At 40.2% G+C, this 26,774-nt stretch overlaps 1 protein-coding gene across 3 annotated transcripts in view; it reads left to right on the top strand.

Moving 5' to 3' along the window:
* ryr2a (ryanodine receptor 2a (cardiac)) overlaps positions 1 to 26,774 on the top strand; it is a 356,843-nt gene that overhangs the window by 238,352 nt on the left and 91,717 nt on the right. For 2 of the 3 annotated variants that reach the window (XM_057825570.1, XM_057825572.1), the window contains 16 exons: positions 1,369 to 1,539; positions 3,395 to 3,454; positions 6,074 to 6,208; positions 6,873 to 6,985; positions 10,332 to 10,428; positions 13,513 to 13,619; positions 13,681 to 13,732; positions 13,832 to 13,882; positions 15,581 to 15,680; positions 15,989 to 16,068; positions 16,149 to 16,225; positions 21,287 to 21,360; positions 23,824 to 23,904; positions 24,003 to 24,091; positions 25,663 to 25,791; positions 25,963 to 26,067. In XM_057825570.1, the coding sequence (XP_057681553.1) occupies positions 1,369 to 1,539; positions 3,395 to 3,454; positions 6,074 to 6,208; positions 6,873 to 6,985; positions 10,332 to 10,428; positions 13,513 to 13,619; positions 13,681 to 13,732; positions 13,832 to 13,882; positions 15,581 to 15,680; positions 15,989 to 16,068; positions 16,149 to 16,225; positions 21,287 to 21,360; positions 23,824 to 23,904; positions 24,003 to 24,091; positions 25,663 to 25,791; positions 25,963 to 26,067 (1,521 nt within the window). The remainder of the gene's footprint in view (positions 1 to 1,368; positions 1,540 to 3,394; positions 3,455 to 6,073; positions 6,209 to 6,872; positions 6,986 to 10,331; positions 10,429 to 13,512; positions 13,620 to 13,680; positions 13,733 to 13,831; positions 13,883 to 15,580; positions 15,681 to 15,988; positions 16,069 to 16,148; positions 16,226 to 21,286; positions 21,361 to 23,823; positions 23,905 to 24,002; positions 24,092 to 25,662; positions 25,792 to 25,962; positions 26,068 to 26,774) is intronic. The other variant, XM_057825571.1, reaches the window with a different exon arrangement.

The raw sequence follows: 26,774 nt of genomic DNA, 5'->3' as shown, positions 1-26,774 counted from the left end.
AATAATTAAATCACACGTGCAGCCAATTAATATTGAATAAAGTTGACTCAACGTCTGTCCTGTAGCCTTGTGTGTCCATTGAGCATGGAGAAAAGGAAGAAGACCAACTGTCTGAGGACTGAGAAGCAAAATTGTGAGGAAGCATGGGCAATCTCAAAACTACAAGTCCATCTCCAAAGACCTGAATGTTCCTGTGTGTACCGTGCGCAATGTCATCAACAAGTGTAAAGCCCATGGCACTGGCCAACCTCCCTAGATTTCGACGGAAAAGAAAAATTGACGAGAGATTTTAACGAATGATTGTGCAGATGGTGGATAAAGAACCTCGACTAACATCCAAACAAATTCAAGCTGTTCTGCAGTCCAGGGGTACAACAGTGTCAACCCGTACTATCCGTCTGCATCTAAATGAAAAGGGACTCTATGGTAGGATATCCAGGAAGACCCCACTTAGCCTAAGCCTAAACATTTTGGAAGACTGTTCTCTGGTCAGATGAGACAATAGTAGAGCTTTTTGGGAAAAGGCATCAACATAGAGTTTACAGGGGAAAAACGAGGACTTCAAAGAAAAGAACACGGTCCCCACAGTCAAACATGGCGGAGGTTCCCTGATGTTTTGGGGTTCCTTTTCTGCTTCTGGCACTGGACTGCTTGAACGCGTGCATGGCATTATGAAGTCTGAAGACTACCAACAAATTTTGCAGCATAATGTAGGGCCCAGTGTGAGAAAGCTGGGTCTCCCTCAGAGGTCATGGCTCTGCCAGCAGGACAATGACCCAAAACACACATCAAAAAGCACTAGAAAATGGTTTGAGAGAAAGCATAGTAGACTTCTAAAGTGGCCAGCAATGAGTCTAGACCTGAATCTCACAGAACACCTATGGAGAGATTAGAAGATGGCAGTTTCGAGAAGGCACCCTTCAAATCTCAGAGACCTGGAGCAGTTGGCCAAAAAAGAATGGTCTAAATTTCCGGCAGAGCATTGTAAGAATCTCATTGATGGATACCAGAAGCGGTTGTTCGCAGTTATTTTGTCTAAAGGTTGTGCCACCAAGTATTAGGCTGAGGGTGCCAATACTTTTGTCTGGCCCATTTTAGGAGTTTTGTGTAAAATGACAATGATTTTTTTTTTTCCATTCTCTTTTCTGTTTTTAAATTGCAAGCGAAATAAATGAAGATATTGCTACCAAAGCATTTTTATTTGTATTCATTTTCTGGGAAAAATTGAGCATTATCTGACAGAATTGCAGGGCTGCCAATACTTTTGGCCAGCACTGTAAATGTTAAACAAGACTATACTTCATTCATTTCATGATTTATGCTCAAGATATATGTATACTGTTCTTCCATCTTCAAACTCTGTCATAGGGAATAGTTTCATACCAGGAGAGGAAAAAGTTGAGGAGAAATCGAGATCGATATTCAACGCAGACCAGCCTGATTGTGGCAACGCTGAAACGACTGCTGCCCGTAGGACTGAACGTTTGTGTTCCTGGTGAACAAGAACTCATTGCTCTTGCGAAGAATCGATTCTCCCAGGTACTATTTGAAAACAACTTTTTTCATGTTTGCCTTTTGTATTGCCTTTTGGACTTGAACTGAGGTTTTCCCAAATGTCTATAGTCATGCCTTTGCAATGATACAACTACAGGGAGTCCCCGGGTTTCGAACGAGCTCTGTTCCTAAGATGGCTACATAACCTAAGTTCACCGTTAAAGTTGAAAAATATGTCAAGGTAATTCATATAAAACACTGAAATACATAAATAATAAAATGAATACATAGAAATAAGATGAGATGCTGCAATTACCATTAATGCTGAGAGGTGGATGGAGAATTAGGGTTTTCAATGGTTTATTTGCAAACAAAAGCACCGAAAACAACTATTGTAGGCCGTAACCAACGCCAACAAAACAAAACTAACTCATACACCTCTCCCTGGCTCACTACTGTCATGCGCGTGGTGAGTTTAGGAAGAGCCCAGAAACACTGCAAATTAAAATTGCAACCTGTAGCATACTTGCAATGCGATTTGTTACGTTCCTTTTTTTTTTTTACGTTGTGTGAACCGGAAGTTGTTTGGTTTCGTGGACTTTGACTGTTGCCGACTTAAGGCCTGTGTGAACACTAAATTCCTTACGGACTGAACGCAGCATATCTTTACCTAGCGTGACCAAACGTCCCTTGCCCGGACATGTCCACTTTTTGCATCCTGCTCTGGGCGTGCAGCAGGGTTTTATAAATTCATGAAAATGTTTTTTTTTTTTGACTGACGAGTTGCACAGAATACTACGGTACTGTCGGGCCTGTGATGTGTTCCCAAAGAGCCTGCTCAGTTGTTAAGACTTGTGTTTAATATGTACTGTATATAATCAAATGCTCATGTACCTAAAAGTGTAAGTCAAAAATACCTTTATTCTGCTTTGGATATAAATTTGCACAGACTGGCTTTATCATAACGTCAGCTGTCAATTCTCATTTACAGACAAATCTTCGTCATGACAGGAGCTCACAGGCTATCGAATGTACACTTGCTAAATTTACCTTTCGACAACTATTTACTTCTGTCGGAGCTTTGTACTGGTGTGATCTGTAAAATCCCGTTTGGTGTCTCATCATTACGCTGCCGATGATTGCAAACTTTTAGAGCAATGTTTGATTTTTGCCTCAGCTACCGGTGCTAGCTGTCAGTGAGGTAAGCCTCAGTGAGGTAAGCCGCGCTAGGCGTTATAGTATATGCAGTTTTGAAGTGCTGAGTTTGGAAACATTCTGGTTGAATTGTTCGTCTGTTTATTTTGGTTATTGTTTGCATGTAACCTAGAACATTTATTGAGAATAATAATTGAGTGGGAATAACAATTTCTTAATGACAATTGTAGTGGTAGTCTTGAGGCTACGGTATAATTTACAGTACATTATTTTACTGGAAAAAGGTATTATTTAGAACATTGTTTCAGATTATTTATTTGTAAAGTAAGAATTGAAAAGACAGCTATTATTTTGTTCAAGGATTCGCCAATACAAAAGAGGCATTTTTTTTTTTTAAATCACTATTTAATTCCATTGTTTTTTTTTTGTTTTTTTTTTGCGTTATTATTTTAGGAGTAACAAGGCCTGTTAGGTAACTTCTGCGAATATGAATTTCTGTTTTTGGTTATATAGGTTTTTTTTTTTTTATATATATATATATATATAAATATAAAACTGATTTTTTGTATCCATACACACTGTTCACTAGCTAAGCAAAAACTGGTGCTGGGGACTAAATGACGGACGAGGCGCAGGCGTTGTAAAGTCAAAATGTCGTAAGTCGAGGACATTGTAACCCGAGGACTCTCTGTAAAAATGCTTTGACCCGTTGTTTGAAAAGCAATACTGTTTGTTACTTTTACAGAAAGATACTGATGAAGAAGTGCGCGAAGTCATTCGAAACAACTTGCACCTACAAGGAAAGGTAAACGTCATCCAGTTAGTCGGGCTTGTAGAATGTTGAAAGGTCAGGCTAAATTTGTCATTACTTTGAGGGCGGCCGTGGTGCACTGCCAATTGTTTTAGGCAGTGGCGCCACGGCCACCCCTATAAATTGGTTGGCCACCCCACTGGCCACCCCCGCTTGCCAGTATATCGTTAGATTGTTGTAGCATCAGTTATGCATTTCATCCCAAATGAATGCATTTATTTTGTTTTGTTAAATGTAGGCTGTGAAATTTATCGTGTTAACGGGCGTTAATTAATTTAAATTAATCACGTGAAAATATTTATCGCAATTAACGCATTCGCAGTACGACTCATTCCCGCATTGCCGCAAACAGCCTACAATGGCGCCGTTTTACTTCTATACAGAGAAAAGAAGCAGTGTCAAGTGAGTGGAGTAGATAAAAGCATTCATTGGGGCCGCGCTTGTAATTGGCAAAAGCTTTGTCATCTCTCCCACAGCAACTATAAATATTGTGGGAAGCGACGTGGGGAAGAATGACAAGAGTTGATCTTTTTCTTAACACCCTGTACTCTACCCAACACAGAGAAGATATAGCATTTGCAGCCACCACACACAGTCATGGTTGCACAACTTCCCATCATGCATTTGGGCAGAACAGTTAAGTCGCTACAGTATCATTTACAGAAAGCTCAACAAATACACTAGATGGCAATATTTAGTCACAGTATACAAACTCACATTTATCCTTTAAAAATTACGAGTCTTTCTATCCGTGGATCCCTTTCACAGAAAGAATGTTAAAAATGTTAATGCCATCTTGTGGATTTATTATTATAATAAACAAATACAGTACTTACGTACAGTATGTTGAATGTATATATCCGTCTTGTCTTATCTTTCCATTCCAACAAAATTTTACAGAAAAAAATGGCATATTTTAGAGATGGTTTGAATTGCGATTAATAACGATTAATTATTTTTTAAGCTGTGATTAACTCAATTAAAAAATTTAATCGTTTGACAGCCCTAGTTAAATGTACACCTTATGCCTAATATACAGTATACATAACACAATAAAACAGAATTGTTGTGGAACTCAAAATGTTGACTGAACAGTTACGGACTATGCACATTAAATCATTAGTAACATCAAATATTACACAATACACCAAAGTATATCAGTAGCCGTGTCCTTAAGTTTTTCTGATAGTTTTCCCCTGACCTTTTTACTGCAATAATATAATGAAAACCTGAAATTATGGCTTTTAGTTTTGGCCACCCCAAGATTTTAAGTGGCCACCCCTATGAAAAATTTCTGGAGGCGCCACTGGTTTTAGGTCAGGCTAAATTTGTCATTACTTTGAGGGCGGCCGTGGTGCACTGCCAATTGTTTTATGACCAGATGGTAAGTGGTGCAATTCTGGCTATAACTGCCCATTGTCGAGGTGTCAAGATCCTGACCCCAAAATCGTTCCAAGTGCATGGTACAGCCATAGGCGGAGTTTGACTTTTGGGGCAGGGGGGGCACAACGTGTTGATGACCCCGAAACGCAGTGTCAACAATAAAATTAACTTACAAGAATATTTATAATAATAAATTGAGAATAAGCTTATGGTATAACCACCGGTGTCGTGCCAATGTAGTTACCCCCATCAAAAATTGTATCCCCTAGGCAGATCCACTGCGCTGCACTGATTTGTTTGATTTCCGTGTTTTGTTGATGTAGTTATTATGTACGAGGTTTTAAAACATGGCCCATCCATCAAAAAAACCCTTTTTTATTCTTTCGTGTAACGTTGCATATGTACTGAACGTAAAGGCAATATTTTACTGTTTTACTCAGAGGATGAGCTATAACTGTTATTACTGTAATTAAAGTCCTGAATTGACTTTCTCCAGTTCAATAAACGTTGATGTCCAAAATTTATAACTGTTTTTTTCTGGCTTCCATTAATTGTTTAAGTCAACATAACTCATAACTGATGTGTGTGTGTGTGCGCTCCCGCAGCCAGGGGATACAATTTTTGACTGGTGTAACTACATTGGCAAGACATTGGTGGTTCTGTTGTACAATTATCGTCTTTAGTGGGGCAAATTGAAACTCCGCTCACCAGTTTGACGGTGGTCTCTGGCGTTTCATGGTCCATATATTTATTCCTTGGTTCTTGCTCAGAAGTTTTTGTCACTTTTGAAAGCTTTGGTTTGAAAAAATTACGTATATCCATCTTGCATCTTCGGTCCTTGGGTGGTTTTGGCTAAGCAAAGCAAATGACCGTCTCAGGTGCTAGTCACATGATCAGTTCGAAAAATGCTTTTGACCTATTATAATTTTTTTTTTTTTTTTGCTCATTACATTATTATTTTTAATTGCTTTAAAGCTTTCATAGACAATATTTTACCGGAAAACTCTTTAATTTTCAAATCATATATAGGAGTCAATTACATGCAATGACACTTTTCGGCCAACAGGGGTAGGCCCCCCTGAAACTCCACCTATGGGTACAGCACTACTAGGTGTAGGCCCCCTCTGAAACTCCACCTATGGGTACAGCACTACTAGTTATAAAACCACCACTGAATATTGGATTATTTAGATATTGTGGCATGTTGTGTTATTGTTTTTGTATCTTAAGTTGCAGGACCCTGCTATTCGGTGGCAGAGGGCACTGTACAGAGACATTCTGAATGACAGTGATGAAGTGTCTGACCCAGAGAAGAATGTAGAAAGAGTTCTGGACATTGCCCATGTCCTCTTCCACCTTGACCAGGTTATAGTTACTGCTATCACTTACAGTTGGAGATGCAAAATAAAATTGCATACAGTAATCCCTCGTTTTTCGCGGTTAATGAATGGGTTAAAAAAAATGGTAAAAAAAAAAAAAAGACTGTAAAACAAGGTAAGAGGCTGGGCGAGGTTGTGATGTGCGCAGCCAATCAGCTTACGGGACAAGCCACTCTTATTAACAGTCTCGCCCATCGATCGCTGCTGCAATGGTGCTCATTGGTGCTCTCATTTGTCAACTCTCGCGCCACGGAACAATCACATTCCTTGGATGAGTGCCCGGTTGTATGTAAAAAGCCCCTGAGTAATGTATGCCTTGCTGCAAACATTCTCTCTCACACCTCAAAATGAAACAAAGCATATTTTTTTCATTTTTATTTTTTGATTAATACTTTTTAAAACACCGTGACTCACTGAGACGTGAACCGCGAAGTAAAGAGAGATTACTGTATGATATTGTTCTTAAAAGGTAGCTTGAGTTAGAAAATAATTATTAATAATGTTGCAATATTGTTTCCTTGAGGCACAAACAATCCACAGAAAATATGACTTTCTTTTCCTTCTTATTCTTAGAAGTGTCTAGGGCCAACTTTGCTTCCTGTGTTCATGTTTTGACTGCAAACAAATGCTGAGTCATGTTGTCCTTTCAGGTTGAGCATCCTCAGCGCAGTAAAAAGGCTGTGTGGCACAAATTACTGTCTAAACAGAGAAAGAGAGCTGTAGTTGCTTGCTTTAGGATGGCTCCTCTCTACAATCTGCCCAGGTAAAATGTATGCATTCTGCTTCACATAGTCATGCACATTGTAAATGTTTGTACCAGCCATATTCAAGGATGTCAAGTGTTCTAATCTGGCAGTTTTAGTTTAGAGTGACTGTCATGCATTTGACCTTATATTTTCTAGATGACGTCATTGCATCTTCCTCATGTCTGATGATAGGGTGACCACCTGTCCGGTTTTAGGACGGACACTCAGCCTTTTCTGTCTGGCGTCTGGCACAACCCGTTAGCCGGACACTATTTATGCGGCTTTTAAAGAAAATGGGCCGCGGTTCAGTTTACAGTATATACCCACATATAACACGCACTTTTCCTCCCAAAATGCACTTGTAAAATCACGGGTGCGCATTATACACAGGTACAGGGATGGACATAGATTCAGCATGATTCATGTTCCAGTGTCACCATGGACCAGCACATTATTACCTGATCCGAACGACAGTCATATAATAATCAATTTTCATGTTGTAAATAATTGTTTTCATGATGATATTTTTCACATCCAATACAATTAAAATACTTTTGTTGTACTATTCGTCTATTATTTACCGGTACATTTTTCTTACCTTGTTGTGGCAACATGCCGGCTACTGACACGGCCATGTTATCTTGAGGAAAACGTATACTGCGAGCCGTTTTGTATAAATGTTGACCGTTTAGCGAGCTAGGACAGGACTCTGAGGAGGAGTGTCGAACCACGGAGCGAAGCCACGTTGTTTTATTGACGTTGAAACTCACAAAGTAACAACGTACGTCTTGCATGCAACTCGCGGGACACGTCTGTTTACTTCCGGCTGTTCCCTTCACTAAACTCTTATCCTCGGGAACTACACAACTTGCCAACATTAGCTCCGCAGGTGAATTATGTTAAAACTCACTACAACAGCTTACTTTGTGAAAATTATTACCGTATACTGTGAGCAATTTTACCACAGAAAATTAATATTCTTTTTAAAAATATTTGACTAAAGAAATAGAAAAATGCAGATTTTGCTGGTGTTTTCTTATCATATCCATATGGCGGTATATGACGTCACCATTTGGTTTCGGTAATACTTCACTCTGATTGATCGAATGATTTCCGTGAATTCGTTTCGTTTGTACTGTGATCCCCTCTTTCTGATTACTGGTAAGAAACGTATAAAAGTTCGAGATACGAGACTCATATTTATTGGTGTTAAAATTAGGGTGCGCTTTATACACAAGTACAAGAATTTTCCCTAGATTTTACAGGTAAGTTTCGGGTTAGCGTTATACACGGGTGCGCGTTATATTTGGGTTTTTAGGGTATGTGACGTAACTCAGCCCAGTTGTCTTTGATTCACCAAGAGTGGCTTCAGTTATAAATGTGCTATATCATTGGTTCAATAAAATGTAAACAATGCTTCACATGTCGCTATCTGACGACACCATTTGCTCGCCGAGATTTTACAATAGTGGTAGCAAACATGCCAAAACGGCGGACGTCTTTTAACATTGAATGGACGAAAGAGCACAATTTCCTCGTCAAAAGCAGTTGAGACTCGTTGCACGGTTTTTGACGTTTTGCCGGTGTGGCAAGGACGTAAGCAGTAGGGGCAAAGCAACCTTGGAAAGTAACGCAGAGGGCGCGAAACATAAAAGAATGAGGCGAGCAGCAGATGCGTCGACATCGAAAACATTTTGTTTTCGAGAACCCTCATTGCCTCTGAATAATAAAATAACTGCAGCTGAACATGGTAAAGTTGTCTTATAAAGGCTCTACTTCTTTTGAGCAATTCAATGCTAACATTGTTTTTACACAAAAAAATCTTGTTCTTAAGAATTTTGTTTGTTACAAATGTTCCTTGTAAATACCGTTTCAAAATAAGATTTGTTCTGGGGCACGTTGCAATTTGAAAACACGGTACTGTAAACTAATTAAATTTAAAAAAAAAAAGTTTGATTGGTACTTTTTACTATTTATTCAGACAAATATGATGTTTAAACTGTGCAAAACTTCACAGTTGATGAAAATACACCGCAAATCTTTTTTTAAAAATAGTCTTCTATTTATTCAGACAAATATGATGTATAAACTGTGCAAAACTTCACTGTTGATGAAAATACCCCGCAAATCTTACTTTTTAAAAAAATAGTCTTCCATTTTGACCTTATGGAATTGGTTACCCTACTGATGACCGTTAATTGGTACACTATAAGAAGCCCTGCGGTTGCAGCTAGGCTAGGTGTGTCGCAAAACACATTGCACAGCCATTTGTCTCAAAAGATCAATAATGACTAGGTTTCAAAACGTAAAAAGGCCCCAGCTCGACGCTCTCTTTGCTTGCCTTCCTCACGCACGCTGGACTGCGGCAAAAAAAAAAAAAAAATACTCCCACTACTCGTTCTAAGTTCGTTTCTTTAATATAACAAAAAACTTAAACAAAATAGCAAACAGAGAGAGAAAGAGAGAGAGAGGAAATGAAAAATTATCTACTTTGAAAGTTAAATCGAGAAATCTAAATTGAGCCTTAGCGCAACTGTCACACACACAGCTACTTCTGCATGTATCGTCGAACGTGACGTCACAAGCTCGTTTTATAGAACCAAAATAAATAAATCACTATTTACATGAATAATTAACTAACCATTATTTAGGCTCCTACAATAACTGCCTCCATTGCAATACGTGACAATTCTGAAAAGTGTTGTCATCAAAAAATGATGTAGAGCTGTACTTAATATAAAAAGATCGCTATAACACTAAGCTCTTGTCAAATGTATTCTTACATGCTTAGTATGACAGTACGCTTTTCACTGATGTCTGTTTGCAATCCTTAAAAAAAAAAGTACAAAGTGATGACATACAAATTAATAATTGTCCAGAAAGAAAATATTGACTAAACCCAGCAAAACAACCCTGTCCTCTATTGCCGAGATGTCCTGCCCGCAATACACAGCCACAGGCAGCTAACGTGACTGTTTACATTGACTGATGCTGGGCTGCTTGCTATATGTGTGCAAACACCCCAGAAATGGAGACCTCTTAATGTAGCGTTCTATAAATAAAACTGACTATTGTTGAATATTTAGTAACATAATGGCAAGACTTCTAATTGAATAAATCAAAACTGAAATTTTGGAAGCTATCAATGTTTTGTAACTCCAAACTGTTCAAAGACAGGAAATATAAAGAAAATATTAGTGCTTCTCTGAGTTTTTCTCCTGACCTATTTTTATTTATTTATTTTAATTTGACTAGGATGTAAATGAAGTAATGGAGTAAAATGTCCCTTACAAAAAATCCAGACATTTTTTATGTGATTTTCTTGGCATTGACTGAGCGTATGCATGATCTCCTGCCATCTAGGCACCGGGCTGTCAACTTGTTCCTGCAGGGCTATGAGAAATCCTGGATTGAGGCAGAAGAACACTTCTTTGAAGACAAACTGATAGAGGATCTTGCTGTAAGGTCATGCACCAAACAGTTGCAGTTTTAACACAAACACATTCAAATTCTGCAAATTCGAACTCTTGCTTATCATATTGTGAGTGGAGTTTGGGCATTTTTTTGAGGACGTAGCTTTGCTGTGCTGGTCAGTATACTTGTAGTACAAGTAAACACAAGTACTCGTGCTTTTGGGACTAGTACATGGACTTGTAGTACCGGTGCGCGCAAGCAGCTGTGTTTGTAGTACAAAATGGGGTGAAAGTGGGCCAGAAGGGTCTGGAACGCTGTTCCGGTAAAAGATTCGGGGGCGGAAATGTGCTTTGATCTTGAAAATAGGATGTCAACTGTCAAAACCCATGATAAAAAAATTTCCAAAAAGAACAATCTACTAACGTCAGATTTACATGTGATCAGCATGGATAGTTAGCTCTGATTGGTTTAAATGCATATGCTTTCTGGAACAGCAAAACAGAGGGAAAAAAGCTTGTTGAATTAATGCAGTAAAAAAGGGCAGTGCAGCGGAAAATTGATCAGATCTTTAACAGAAAGGAAAGAGTTGATGAGTTTTATTTTTCTTTTATTTGCTCTGACTCGGAGGTTCAGAACATCTTCCATGTTAACGTGCACTTTGGACTACAGGGTGACCCAAAAAAAGTTTACACTGCCATAATACAACTTAAATGCCATGTTTATTCATTTTAGAATTAGAATTTAATCACAAATTATACATTATTGTAAAGAACATGTACAGTACACTCTATTTTTCAATGTGTCCTCCCTTAAGTGCCACAACATCCTCCAGGCGCCTGCGGAACGCTTGACAGGTCTTCTTTATGTAGGATGCTGTCATCTTTTCCCAAGATCTAACAATGGACCTCTCCAAGGCTGCCGCAGAAGTTTGTGGCTTCTTACAGGCACTGTCCTCCACAGTTACCCATATGCTATAATCCAGGGGATTGAGATCTGGACTCTGGGGTGGCCACATATCACCTTGTCAATCAACTTTTTGGTCCGCACAGATCGGCACTTCCAGACCCAGGTTTTCGTGAGGCTGTTCCAGTATCTTTCAGCTTCTTTTTAACTTTGTAGACTGCACATCTGGATATTCTCAGATTTGCTACAATCTCAGTAGGTGTCAGACCGGCACGCAGCAATTCAGGTACAGCTAAAGTTTTCTTCATTTTCAGCAGAAGCACAGGAATTGTAGAGAAGAGAGATTACCAGCTGCATTGAGTGACCTTAATGAATCACTTAAGCATGACAACCTATTTAGATATGTTTCAATGGCTTTTAAACAAGCAGTCAACTGAGTGTAAACGTTTTTTTGGGTCACCCTGTATTTTTTGTCATTTATGTAAGCCTACCTATTTATTTCCTTATGATTAAAAAATAAGTCAATGTTTGTTTTATCTTCAGGATACATTCTGTTACATTTACTGTGCATAATATAAGTATTTTTTGTTAGTGTATTTTAATTACATCTTTATTATTTAAAAAAATCAATCAATCAATGTTTACATTATTTTCATTTTTAATTTACATCCCTGAATAGTTAGAATTGAGCTTTTGCATTTAGATTTGAGGGAAAATAAAAATTAGATGGCGTTTTAAGATGGGATTTTGCAAATCATTGCCTTGTTTCAGTGTCGCACGCATTAGCCTAATGCATGTGTAAAACCTGTTGTGCTTTATTGTGTGTTATATGTATAACTGTGCCAAAAGTAGTTTTTGCATTTCAATGTTTTAGGAGGTTTGAAAAATAAATAAATAAATACATAAATCAAACTCCATGCCGACCTTTATGTCAGGGAGTTCCACAAAAAATTCTAGCCACTTTCACCCCTGAGTACAACTGTACGCAAGTACACATGTTTGGAGTACAACTACATGCAAGTACATGTGCTTGTAGTACAAGCACACAAATTTGTAATACATTTACACACACTTGTAGTACAAGTACATTCAAGTAAACATATTTTTAGTACAAGTACATATAAGTATTGAATTCAATTTTTAATTGAATTCAAAAGAGGAATTTTGTGGAAATATATTTCCATTTATTCACAATAATCATATGTGGAAGCATCAACTTTGCTTTTCTTCCGTATTCACACAGGCTCCTTTATTTTCTTATCAGTGTATGTAATCTGATCAGGGCTGGGGGTGGCTCATTCCAAGCAAAGTCTGGAAGACCAGTTACACCCCCCCCCCTCCCAATTTAAGGGGAGGAAAAAGGGGTAGGCTCTTGGAGGGGACACACTCCGTGTGTCGGTACCGGAATGTCATGTCTTTTCTGTTTGTCTGTCTTTAAGTGTAAATTCTTTGTTCTTTTTTATTCCTGAATTCTGTGTCATCATCTCCTGTTCGTTATAAGAATAAAACAAGTTGCAAAAAGGAAAAATTGACTCTTTTCCTTCAGTATGCATACTTATAGTACAAGTATGCAAAAGCACACATACTTGGAGCACAATTACACACAAGAACACATACTTGTAGCACAATTACAGGCAACTATATGTGCTTGTAGTATTAGTACACGCCAGTACATGTGTTTGTAGTGTTAGTACACACATGTACATGTACATACAGTACACGTCTACACAAACGTGTAGTACAGTACACGTACTTGTAGTACGAGTAACCATAGTTGAGTACAAATAATGACACTTTCTTGTAGTATAAGTAAACGTACCTGTAGAACAAGTGCACAACGTATATTGAAATCCTTGTCTTTTTTCTGCAACCATAGTCTAAGTAACCTACAGAGCTCTGGCAACCTGGACGAAGACAAAGAACTTCTCTCGTAATTGGCTGATTGGACATCCGTTGTAAACACTGAATCAAACAATAACTTTTAAGGGCTGAAAATCGATTTTCAAAATGGATAAATCTTGCTTTAAACATTGAGAACACTTAGAGTATTTCAAAAAATCATGTTCCTCTAATATTTTTTGAAATATTAGACAATTTAATCAATGATTCAATTGCAAATCCTACACAATTCTCTTTTGAGCAGATATAAAGAATTTATGTAATTATTTTAAGTAAGAATTATTGCTAGGATCTTCTAGTATTAACAGTTGCTGAACATGTGTTTCAGAAATCAGGAGAACAAGAGCCATTCGAGGAAGTCGAAGGAGTAAAACTCATTGACCCACTACATCAGCTTATCCAGCTTTTCAGTAGAACAGCCCTTACAGAGAAATGGTGGGTTACACTCATCTTGACTCTCAGTTTCTACATTTTTAATATGCACTTACTGTTGTAGTAAACTGGATGAAGATCATCTCTACATAGCTTATGCGGATATAATGGCCAAGGTACCTACCATTTATTTATTATAATTATTTTTGAATCTGTTTTATTATATACACTTCTAAAATTTAATTTTGGGCTTCTTTTTTATCCCCCTTGCTCAGAGTTGTCACGATGAAGAAGATGACGATGGGGAGGAAGTCAAAAGTTTTGAAGTAGGTTCTTTTCATAGTTTGACTAGCACAGGGGGTCTGCAACCCGTGGCTCTGGGGCCGCACGCAACGCTTTGAATCCCCTGATGCGGCTCAGTTTTGTTAAATAGCTGCCGCAAATGAACCGCGCCGCCATCTTTTTCCCTCTTCTTCAGAAATTACAGAGCGGTTACAAGCAAGTTACAGTCAATACACATATATGATACAACATAGCAGGGATATGACACGATGCACAGATCACGTGCAGAAATTTTTTTGTATGACAAAAAGGAAAACTGCCCACTCATGGCTGGAGGAGGGCGTGTGGGGGGGCAGTGATAGCAGGAAAAGACGGAAGCGGACTGGAGGGAGGGAGTGGTGTGTGTTTGTGCACATGTATATCAGTATTTGTGTGTGCATATAGACAAAAAAAAAGAGTCGCAGGACCATCAAGATGAGGACCATCAGATGAGGACCATCTGTGCGGCTCTCCCAAGGAGGAAGGAGGGGGCAACAGAAGGGGAGGCATGGGGGGGTCAGGTAGGGAAGATTTTAAACCGATATTAAGCCGAATCCAGAAATTAGTATGTCCCAAAATTGCAGTTGTCCTCAGTCAATCGCGCTCATCAGAGCGAAAGGCAGGCCTTAATTCCCGCAAGTCTCTCCCAACATTCAGAGTCCCAACATTCGACAGTTCCGCCAGCTGGAGCCCAATGGTTTCCACCCGTCTCCAACGCTCCCCGTACTTAACCGTGCATGCACAAAATAAGTTCCCAATCCGGGCTTTCCACCTGTCCTCCGAAGCCTTGAATAAATCATGAAGGCGTAGTCTGGATCGCAGATCCCCCAAGTCCTTACCAACATCAGCAGTCTGACGCGACAGCTCCATCAGCTGGTGCCCGATGGTATCCACTTTCCTCCACCCATCCCCGGACCGGACCGTGCTCGCACGGAATAAGTTCCCAATCCGGGCTTTTATTCGGTCTTCCGAAGCCTTGAATAGCGCCGTTTGATCAGTGGTCAATTTGCCAATTTCCTTGAAAGCTGCCGTCCTGGAAACGTTTTGGTACAGTAGGACACCTCCTAAGCCAAACAGGAGAAACCCAGCAACCATCACGCCAATCAGCTAAATATTCTTGACGTCTTCCACAGATCAGACTGTGAAACAGGCGGGCTTCAAGTGGTCCCATGAGTGCCTCACGTAGCCCACCGCAAAGGTCCCATCCGGGCAGGACGACTCTCCTGGCGTGCCGTGTCTTGTTGAAAAAATCTTGTCAAAAGCAATGAGGGACCAACTAATCAAATCCATATTGCAAGTTCAGAGTCGATGAATGAATGAATGTTTAAAATTTGACCGCTTGTGAGATTTACTAAAGAATGTTAACTTCCCTTTAGTAGACAAATCAAGCCAGGCTCACAGTCTTGTGTTATTGTTAACAGAGCACTCATGCAGGTCATGGATTCAACAACTATGTAAAGTTACGGTTGCCACTCGAAAGGTGTACCTACAAGTCCCTACACCATCTACAGGCGCAAAAACCTGTGGGTTCACCTTCTGAGTAGCAACTATATTTTCACACATTTCAGTCACGCAGGTCACGAATTCACTAACTCTGTAAAATAACGGTCGCCACTCGGAATGTGTACCAGGCACAAAGATGTGTGGGTATGATCACGTCGTCAGCACCACCAAAACAAGTTACATGTATGTGTAATGTATAGGAGAAGGAGATGGAAAAGCAGAAGCTATTATACCAGCAGGAAAGGCTGCATGACCGTGGAGCTGCTGAGATGGTACTTCAAACCATCAGTGCCAGCAAAGGTAAGGGTTTTTCCTTGAATATTCTTCTTAATTCAGCTTTTGGTTAATACGTGAACAATAAATCTAATAAAAAAAATAACACTGCGATGGTACATACAGTAGCTTCTACCAAGGCTGAGTGATCCTTATCCAACCCAAAACTGCACTTTCTGCATCCCTTTGAATGATGGCTGGAGTATCTTGATATCGAGTTTAGTGGAAATAAAGGAAGTCTTATTTTTGCCTCATTCTGGGACCTCACACGTGTATGAATTGAAAAGCAAACAATGAGTCTGTGAAAAAGAGCTCTCATTATTCTTTATCACCAGGTGAAATGGGTCCCATGGTGGCCTCAACTCTCAAACTGGGCATTGCAATTCTCAATGGCGGAAACTCTACAGTTCAGCTGGTACTAGTATTGGCTATTCTGTCTATGCACCACACTTTAGATTACAATGAATACAAATAGTTTTTTCTGATTTGGGACAGAAAATGTTGGACTATCTGAAGAACAGAAATGATGTGGGCTTTTTCCAGAGTCTTGCTGGCCTCATGCAATCATGCAGGTAAGTCCTCATAGCCTATATCAGGGGTCATGAATTAAAAATCCTCTGGGTTCAAAATTACAACAATCTCGGGTCCGGAAATTTTTTTAATGCTTCTTTTTTTTTTACGAAAAAATACAAACGTATCTTTACGTGGCCGTGCTGATAATTACAACATTCAAAAATGTAAATAAAATATAAAAAATAAATTTATTTATTTATTTAGTAATAAATAATAATTAATTAGTAATAAATTATAAAGCGATCATATTGAGCCCTTAATTCCGTTACTTTTTGAGAACGGATGGCAGAGTTCATAGGGAAACTGCGAAAAAGCTTCGTGCTTCGTGTCATAGTGCCTTTTCAAATTGCTGCTTTTACAAGCGCTACCGTTGTTCGGCCATTCCTTACTACGCGGCGAAACGTCTACACAATGCTCAGCGCGCTTGCGCAAGCATCCGAATACATGCGCACATCGGTCAGAAGCGGCGAGTACTCACTGTTTTTATTTTTATTTAGTTTTTTAGAACCTTTTCATTGCCTCAGAAATACTTTTTGCATGTATTACCCTCTCATACTTTTAACCATTGTGTTTTTATGTGTTAGCGTTGAAGCAGTTGACCACATTAGTCAACGTAGCGTATTTAAACCGTCCTTATTTGGTATAACTGCATTTAAGTATTTTCTTAAGGCATTTTTAGTACGTTCTGCCTGTATGCATCCAAACAAAACAAGTTTAGCGCGCACAGTAGTACTTTGAGTGTCAAATTCGAGTAATGTAGGACGTTTCGCCAATGTAGTACATTTTGGCAGAACACCGTCTCTGAACAGATGAGGCATGTGCTGCCGCCAGGTAAAATGAACAAAAATGTGTTGGTCTACTCCTCCTTAAACACTCTGTTTTCTGCATCAACCTTGCATCGTTTTGAGCACGCCATTTGCCGTACCTTTTCCCCTTTTCTCCAACTTCATTCGGCTCAGTTTTTGGCTGTTACTCCGCGGAGTCTGGAAAGCGAGTGTAAGACATGCTGTTCTAAAAATAACTTTCAAATGCTTCACTCCCATTGGCTGGCTCACGCGCGTCACCGCTAAAGTTTTTGTTTGTTGCCACCCTCTGCTCTGTAAACCCGCAGAAAAAAATGATTTTTGTTGTTGCAACGTGTATTAGTCCAGACGGCTCGGGGGTACGGAACCGGACCGAGGTCCGCGGTTCCGTGACCTCTGGCCTATATCATAGTCTATAACATTATGATTATAGTATGTAAAAAAAAAAAAAAAAAAACATTTAAACATTCTCAGGGCATTGAATCGACCAAAACTAGTCTCCTCTAGTTGTCTTGGAAGACATTTTGCATCTCATCCGTTTATGCAGCAAAGCATTTTTAAGAAAGATTGTATTCAGTGTGGAAATGCAGTTACGTATCTTGCTCCGAGTCAACCAACAATGTTATCATCCTGTTTGGAAAGCAAACATACAAATAGGAAATGTGGATTAAGACCTGTGGTCTGAACCTAGCTTTAAAGGGAACATTGGACTTAGCCACAATTGCTCTGTTTTACAAAAATATGTTATTAGAAACACATAAAATATTGCCTTTGATTTAAAAATCTATATTATTTAGAACATGTTTTGACCTACAGAGGGCGCCCTGTTTATGCACACAATAGTCGCTCGGGGTAATCACGTAGTTTGTCACTGTCACCAGACCACCACTACCGGGTTACTCCATTTCCTTCTACATGGTGATACGTTTTTGTTGAGTCTTTTATGACCTTTTCATTGCCTCAAAATACTTTTTGCAAATGTTTCCCTCTCATACTTTTAAGCATTTTGTTTTCTTGCGGTAGCTTGAAAGCAGATTGTTGATCTTTTGACCACCTTAGTCCCGGGGCATATTTAAACCACCCTTATTTGATATTACTACGTTAAAGTATTTTCTTAAGGCATCTTTAGTATGTTCTGTCTGTATGCATCAGGGGTCGCGTTAACCGAATATTTTCCGTCGTTGACCATTTTTTTTTTTTTTTTAAAACCTGTCCTGTTCAGCTGTTTGACACAGAGAATGGAAGTCTAAGTGCCCGGATTCTGAACAGTTTTAATGTTTCACATGGAGAGTCTGACATACTCCCATTGTGATCATTCAAAATACCTTTTTATTATGACAAAGCAGCGAACAGGAAGGGATTATGGGGGGACAGAAGAAAAGAAATACAAGAGAAGAAAGAAAAGAAACACATACACAAACAACAACAAGAAATACATTGAACATCTAAACTAGTTACTAATATGCTGGTGCTATCGTCAGCGAGATGTATTTCCGGTTTACACCATGTGGGGGCCAATTGGCCAGTGAAAGAGGAGAATGGGGGTGGGGGTGTCTATAAGACTATAAGCTAAGTGATTGAAAGGGGTAGCGTGTACACAAATCAGTTCTGTGATCTAGAACCCAGTAATCGTGTGAATCTCTTATGAGTGTAAGCCCGTTGGCGACCAACCCTACGCCGCCGCATCGCCAATCCCGGCACCGGAACCCCCAACCCGAGCATGCCCTACCACATCCAGCAGCACGCAAGCCCCACCGGGCGCGCGACAGCCACGCAGACGGGCGGAGAGACCGCACGGGCGCCAACCCAGGGCCACGGCCCCCACCCAGCCAGCCCGGGGAGGGAGGGCAGGCGGGGGGGTGGGGGGGCCATGCGCAGCCCATCCCTCCTCCCGCCGCCCAGCAAAGGAGCCACCGTTCCCCCCCCCCCCGGGACCCAGGGTGGTCCCCCGGGCCACCCGCGCGCCCATCAACCGGCCTTCAGGGATGGCAGGAGGGGACGCATCACCAACCCCACGCCTACACCCACCCCCGCCCGCCCACCCGGGCCACGAGCCACAGCCACAGCCCCCCAACCGGCACGGCACGCCACGGGACCCCCAACGGCCCACCAAGCCCCAGGCAAGGCAGGGTCCCCCGCCGGTGCAGGCGACACCCCGCTGATACACCGGCGCCCAGCCAGCGACCCGCGACGGAGCGCAGGGCGGATGCCCAGCCAGAGAAGAGAGGGGAAGGCGGAGGCAGGAACTGCCACGGGGCGATGCAAGATCGGAGACCCGACCCCCCAACCCACTCCCGCGGCCGGCAGCCGAGGCAGAGGGGAGGCCACACCCCGGGAGCCACGCCATATAGAAAAAGTGTGGGACCCACCTACCACCCTATTACTGTGGCTGCCAGGTTCCCGACTGGCAGCCATCACCCAGCACCGTGATGGGGGTGTGAGGGGAGGGTAGTGCAATGTATGCACGTCGTTGACCGGTTTTTAAAACGGTGACGGAAAAAACTGAAGTCCGTCCGTCATTTTGACAGGTTGCAATTCACACCCCAGACCACAGGGTGTCAGTCAAAATGACAGACAACGAAAATGTCTAGCGCAACCTCTGGTATGCATCTAAACAAAATAAGCTGAAAGCGCACGGTAGTATTTTGTGTGTCAAATTCGCCTCTTTTAGGACATTTTGCCGATGTAGTACATTTTGGCAGAACACTCTTGTTTTCCTACTCTTGTCTCATCTCGTCTTTCCTGTTCATTTTGCTTTTGCTGCTCATTTTGTGAAATATCGACAGTGCTGTCATGCTCATTAATGTTCCTCTCGGGTTCAAATTGAAAGGTTTGAACAGATGACATGTTTATGTCACTCTGGAAGAGTCATACTCTGGAAGCCCAGCATCGTAACCATGTGGCGTCACCACCCTCTGACGTCAACAACAATGGCGACCTACTAGTTAAACTAATTTTACAAATTCTATAAAAATGAAAACATCAAGAGGGGTTTCAATATAAAATTATTTTAACTCATAATAACGTTTATTTTTTAAGAACTACAAGTCTTTCTTTCTGTCGATCTCTTTAAGGTACTCCTTTGGCTTCAGATTGTCAAAGGATTCCAGATTACCACTGGAAATAGTTACTAACCTAACCTCACCTTGTAACTAACCCGAACCTAAGCCAAATGAGAATTACAACAATTTGACCACCGATTGCACCATACATATTGAATCAAACTCCAACTTTTCGTCAATCCCCGATGATATGACAATTATATACAAATGCATACATTCTACAGGCCATTTGCTGTAAAACTTCAGCTAAAATGTAGTTCTTTTTGCACTAGTTTGTTGTTGAGTTCACGGTAAAACTTTTATCGGTTTTCACATTATTTTGCTCTATAATTCTGGCAACCACAAATGCCAGTATTTTACTGTAAATTTGACAGGTTTTTAAAACATTTTTTTATTTTATTTATTTTTTTTACAGCACACTTTGTGGGTATATCTTTTCCACATATTTGTTCATTAGTGTTCTATTACTATCTTCAATCTTATCAACAGAATTGGCTGTTCCCATTTTTTAGACAAAATGTACTTTCCTCTAGACACCTCATAAATGATGAGAAGAGATAGGAATTTTTATTGTTTACACTTTGCCACGTCGAATATTTTCCACTGTGTACGATCCCATGACCAGGAGACTTGGGTGACCCTGCACATTTGCATAGGAACGATATAAACTCTGGCCCAGTCGTCATTCAGGGCCGTCACCCAGAGAAGAAGCTTTCTGGTTTACTGGCTATTTTGTGACGTCATCTTCTTGCAAAACGTGCAGCTTCCTCTGTCCAGTTGAATAAATATATCTGCTGTTGAGCATTTTAGCTTTGACTGTTGTTGTACTAAATTATTTCATTTTTTTCCTCTGCAACCTAAAAAGAAAGGAGCACTGTTTTGAGGATAAATTGTGTATATTCTAACTACTTCTTGATGCCTGAACTGATTAATCCTGCCCAAAAGAGAAGCGAAAAGTCTTCTAAGACAACCAGAGAAGCCCTGTTGCAAATGATTCAATACTCTGGGAATGAAATGACAAGGATGAACTCATAAGAACCATTCAACATATAATCCAGATTAGAATAGAATAGAATGTGTAGTTTATTCAATTAAAGTGGCTATTTTCATTATGAATGACCGCCTGTCTACTGCTTAAACTTAGTTTGTTTGCCTGTTGTCTTTCAGTTTTTCAAAGTTATTAATGTTTTCTCAGTGTTTTAGATCTAAATGCATTTGAGAGACAGAACAAAGCCGAAGGCCTAGGAATGATCACTGAGGAGGGATCAGGTAAAAGTTATTACCTTTTAACAAATGTAAACATGCATGTTGTGCAATAGTTGTAATGACACCTTTTGCATTCAGCCAATCCCAAATTGATTGTCATTTTTGACCATTTTAACAGATTTGTTTTCAAGAGATTACACACTGAACAAATCTTCTAATTAATCGTCACCCTTCTTACACCATGACAAGTTTGTTTACTTCAGCCAAAAAGCGGAAGTTATATATTCTGTTCCATACGCCTGTTTGTCGGAACATGTTATATATTTTGGGGTCTTAGGTCACAGAGATCAGAAAATGAATTCCAGGTGCAGGTCTGCACTCTCAGAGTGCTCCTATAGTATCTAGAATACTTTGCTCCAGTGTATTTAGAACTCTTGAGTTTTAGCTGGTTAATGATTTAGAAGCTTGGAATCAATGTCCATTCGAACATTGGGTTGAATATGACTGATCTTATTTATCGTCCATTGTCCAAAATTAAACAGCCATTTGATAAAACAAATCCAAGATCTCATGTAAAACATTGAATGCCAACTCTAAAGACTGCATGCTTCCAAGCTTGCAACTGCCATTGTTAGCAATTTTATCTGTCTGCTTCTTGCAAGACAGGGGCAGGCCGTCCTGCTGATGACCAAGGACACCTCCAAACAAGCAAAACACATCACTTAAACGTCTACATTTTTAAGCAGGCATTACTCAGTAAAGAATACCTGGAAAAATTAATAATAATAATAATACATTTGAATTTGAAGCGCCTTTCACAACACTCATGGACACTGTACACTGAGGGTCACCGGGGTAGGGAGTTCCAAAGCTGAGTGACTAAACGCTCTGGAACCGAAGGTGGTGAAAGGGGCACGAGGGACCGAAAGGTGGAGGGTTGAAGAAGAGCGAAATGGAGGCGGGGAGTGTTAATACAAAGGAGGTTACATTTACAGGATGGGGCCAGGCCAAGAAGTGTTTTATAGAAGTTGAGGAGGATCCTCTAGTTAATTATTTGTTTTACTGGAAGCTAGTGGAGTTGACAGTGTATAGGGGTGATGTGGTGTGTGGTGGGGTTCTTTTGATGAGGCGTGCTACTGAGTTTTGGAAGAGCTGCACATTCTGGAGGGATTTATTTGGTAAACCAAAGAGTCGTGTATTATAATTGTCAATCCGGGAGGTGGCTAGACTGCAAACAAGAGTGGCAACGGTGTGGAGGATGAGAGAGGGGCACAGACGAAAAGTATTCCAAATGTGGGAGTACGCTGATCGGGTGATGTTAATATGGGAGCGGAAGAAGAGCGTGCTGTGGGAGCGATTTGGATTGGCGGGGGTCGTATTTAACAAATTGTATGAGGTCAAACAGGTCGGAGGTAACCAAAGAATGGGGAGTGTGGGTGACACAAATGGAGGAAAGTCGGTTAAGAAGGATCATGTGAGAAATGGTGTCAAAGGCAACTGTAAGGTCAAGGAGAACAAGGATTGAAAGTAAACCAGAATCGGAAGCAACAAGGTCATTAGTAATTTTAAGCAATTATGTTTCAGTAATATAAAGGGGGGCAGAAACTGATTTGAAACCGCTCAAAAATGTTATTAGTGATAAGAGGGTTATGGAGTTAAGACTGAACGGATTTTTCAAGAATTTTGGTGATGAAGGGTAAATTGTAGATGGGGCGAAGGTTATTGGAATTGGTGGGGACCAAGCCGTGTTTCTTCAGAATCGGTATGATGGTAGCAGTATTACAGTTTTTCTCAATTGCTTTGGTACGTTTCTCAGATAAGAATCGAAATTCTCAGAAAATGCTTGTTCGATCCTCACAACATGTTGCACAAGTAGCAAAACAACATGGATTACCTGCAAAAGCCAGTTTTTGGAGCAAAATACTTAGTCTATCGCTCAAATTTAAATTTCAGTGTCAATGAACATGTCAGGGCTGTCAGAATGACAAGACATTGTTTCATTGTGTACAGACAAGACAGTCAAATTGCATAGTCATGGTCTCAATTCAAGTTACTCTGGTGGAAGGCTCTGATGCTGAAGATGGTGTATGTAAGTTTTGATCAAAAATGGCAAATCACACCTTTGTGTGTGGGAAATTGATTGCATGAGACTGGACAAGATTCAGTTTACACTTTTGCTGTTTTTACAATTTCTTGACAGACCATGTCACTGCGATACAAAAAACAAAAGAGCACTGAGTATCAGAAAGAAAAAAAAACAAAATTAAAAATGCAAACATAAAACAATCGGCACAACTAAACTTTGAGCTACTCTGTACCAATCACTTTTTCAAAATATAAAGTCTTTTTTTCAAATAAAAGGAACAGATTTCTTTCGTTTAATGGTGCCCGGTTGGTTCCCGTGACATTATTTTTATAAGCTTTATATCTATTTTTAGTGATTTTGAGACCCTTTCTTCACCAATCTTGGTTTTATTGTGTGTCCGTGTGTGTGTGTGTCATCTACTTGTGTGGATTATGCAAAAGGTGAGAAGGTTATGCAGGATGATGAGTTCACCTGCGACCTTTTCCGCTTCCTTCAACTTCTCTGTGAAGGCCACAATTCAGGTATCTCTTTTTTTAAATTTTATTTATTTATTTATTTATTTATTTTTAATTAACATGGTGCAGACTCAAAACTATATTAATATCCATGGCCGTTGCAGATTTCCAGAACTACTTAAGGACTCAAACGGGGAACAATACCACAGTCAACATCATCATCTCGACAGTTGACTACCTTCTAAGAGTACAGGTTTGCACCCTTAGTTTCAGAAGCCCACCTTTCTAAATCAATTGCTCTAATAATGTATTGATTTTGAGCAGTCACGTGTTCGCTATTGCTTTCCTCAGGTGGTTCATAACAATTCCAACCATTCCAACCACTGAGATGAAGCTAGATAAACAATTTATGTGGTTATAGCGAACGTGTTGATCCGAGGCGAGCAGAGTAGATGACCGTCACTGTAGGGTACAAAGTGCCGTATGAAGAGTTTTGTGTAGTTTCTTGTGATTTTTCGTGTTCGAAAGGCGAGGAACAGACTTGGAAGAGCCGCTCGGTTCGGATTAGCATTTAGCCTAGTACTCACGCCTTTTGTTTACGCTCTTCCTCCGTTGGGGAGGATGGAGCAGGGGAATGAAAGCCGAAAAGGGCTCATCCTCGGCAGACAAACCGGTCGACATCGGGCGGCTTGTCACATGCCATGGTCGCCGGCCGATGAAGGCAAGCAATGCCTGCTTCCCCAAGGACGACAGGCGGCTTGTAACACGCCATGGTCACCGGCCGATGAAAGCAAGCACTCCCGCCTTCACTGGCCAACAACTGGCGGCTTGTCACACGCCATGGCCGCCTGCCGATTTAGGCAAACACTGCCTGCTTCCCAACTGCAGGCATTGTCACCCACAAAATTCAAGCCACCTCCTTATAAAAATGTGTGCCATGATTCCAGTATTTGACATGATATAAAACACTTATCTTACTTCCTCGTCCGTCCAATGGTCCCTCGATTTTTGGACTTTTTTGCCCATTCTTCGTGGTGAACAGGATCTTTTGGAAACCCAGAAAGGCTCACACCACTCTCCCTGGTGTAGCAACAAAAGCATGCTGCACATTGAGCTGGCGTGATGCAAAAAATAAACGTATTAATCCGCAAAATCAGCTGAATCCGCAGTCCTTCTGCATATAATAGTATGGCTGTATAGTGGAGATGATCTCATTCACCGACGTCACATCCGCCTTCTTCCTCAATCTGAGACTCTAGCCGGAAGTCACTCATTTTCATGACGCAGGATTCTAAAAGTTGAATAAATATTTCGATCACTTCCACACATCTAGGCGGTCTGTTTCATTCAGGAGTATAAAATACCCCGTGTAATATAATATAAACCTGCTTTCTGGAGTCATATACACTTTTTAAGTGACGATCAGCCAGACTCTGGTGTTGTGACAACTTGTCCAATCCAAGACACATTGAGACATGATGACACAGTGTCGTGTAATCTGAACCTGCGATCATCGGGCACAACCAAAAAAATTGTCTAGTCTGTGGTAGGCGGAAGTCTATCAGGCAATACTATGGTAGATTTAGGTACACCGAAAAAAATAACTGGTGGATTTACTTGATAAAATCATTGTAAGAATTTGCACCTACTTCTGTTAAGTAAATTAAACACCGGCCTCTCTTTCTTTGCTGCAGTAAGTGTGATTTAAAAAAAAAAATCATTATATTGCAGCTTCTATTAACGTTAATCCACTAATTTTCTGTTTTCTATCCATGACCTTTGCTTCCTTTACTATATATCTCATTTGCTTTTCTCTTTTCTTAGGAGTCCATTAGTGATTTCTACTGGTATTACTCTGGAAAAGATGTAATTGATGAACAGGGACAGAGGAACTTCTCAAAGGCAATTGATGTAGCCAAGCAGGTTTTCAACACACTCACAGAGTATATTCAGGTACGACAATCCAGATAAGTTTAAAAAAGTAACTATCAATGCAAATTTTAATTTATACTGATCCATAAATTGAATAAATAACTTGATTTACAACAACAAATTATGTTAAAACTGTGATCACTTTTATTTTGCTTGTGACAAAAACTGCAATTATCATTGATAATATTACAGGGTCCATGTACTGGCAATCAGCAGAGTTTGGCACACAGTCGTTTATGGGATGCTGTGGTTGGGTTTCTCCATGTCTTTGCCCATATGCAGATGAAATTGTCTCAGGTAAATTCAAGCAAAATCAAAACTTAGGTACATAGAACTTTTTCTTGGTTTGTTGACCCTGACAATGTTTTAAAATTATGCAAGCCATCTTCATTATTTTATTTTTCCGGTACATGCGTTTTTTCACACTTTCAGTGGAATTCCAGTTCACAAGCTCAATTCACACCCACACATTTCTTAAGCATAAAAAATAATGGAAATTACCGTGTTTCAATCCAAGGATGTGTACTGGACTCCAGTATACATGCCTGCCACTGACATTTGTTGGAGACACCTGCCTTAGATGACAGAGTAAAATTTACTCTTGTAGTTTAAACAACTTAGCTATTTAATAATAATGTGTGCAGCATAGTGGTTGGGTGGTTAGCACCTCTGCCCGAAAGTTCTGAGATCAGTGCTTCAAACCTGGGCTCAGTCCTTGCTGTGTGGAGTTTGCATGTTCTTGTCGTGGCAAAAATAATCACATGACTCAAATATTCTAAAAATAAATAATAATTGACATAAAAAGTGCAGATCTCAATCTCTCTCCCAGTTTTTATTTAGCCCCAATAAACCACGGAAAACCAGCGATAGGAGTTTTAATTTCATTCTAGGAAATATGTTTTCTCCACTAAAGAGCACTCATGCTCTATGGAAGGCTGATATTTCATTTCTGCAGTTTTTTTTAGTCGGAATTCGATTATTTTTGTGTATTTTGTTGTGCTAAT

The sequence above is a fragment of the Corythoichthys intestinalis genome, chromosome 21 (genome assembly GCF_030265065.1).
Source record: "Corythoichthys intestinalis isolate RoL2023-P3 chromosome 21, ASM3026506v1, whole genome shotgun sequence".
NCBI classification, from domain to species: domain Eukaryota; kingdom Metazoa; phylum Chordata; class Actinopteri; order Syngnathiformes; family Syngnathidae; genus Corythoichthys; species Corythoichthys intestinalis.
This window is presented reverse-complemented; position numbering and strand designations above follow the sequence as displayed.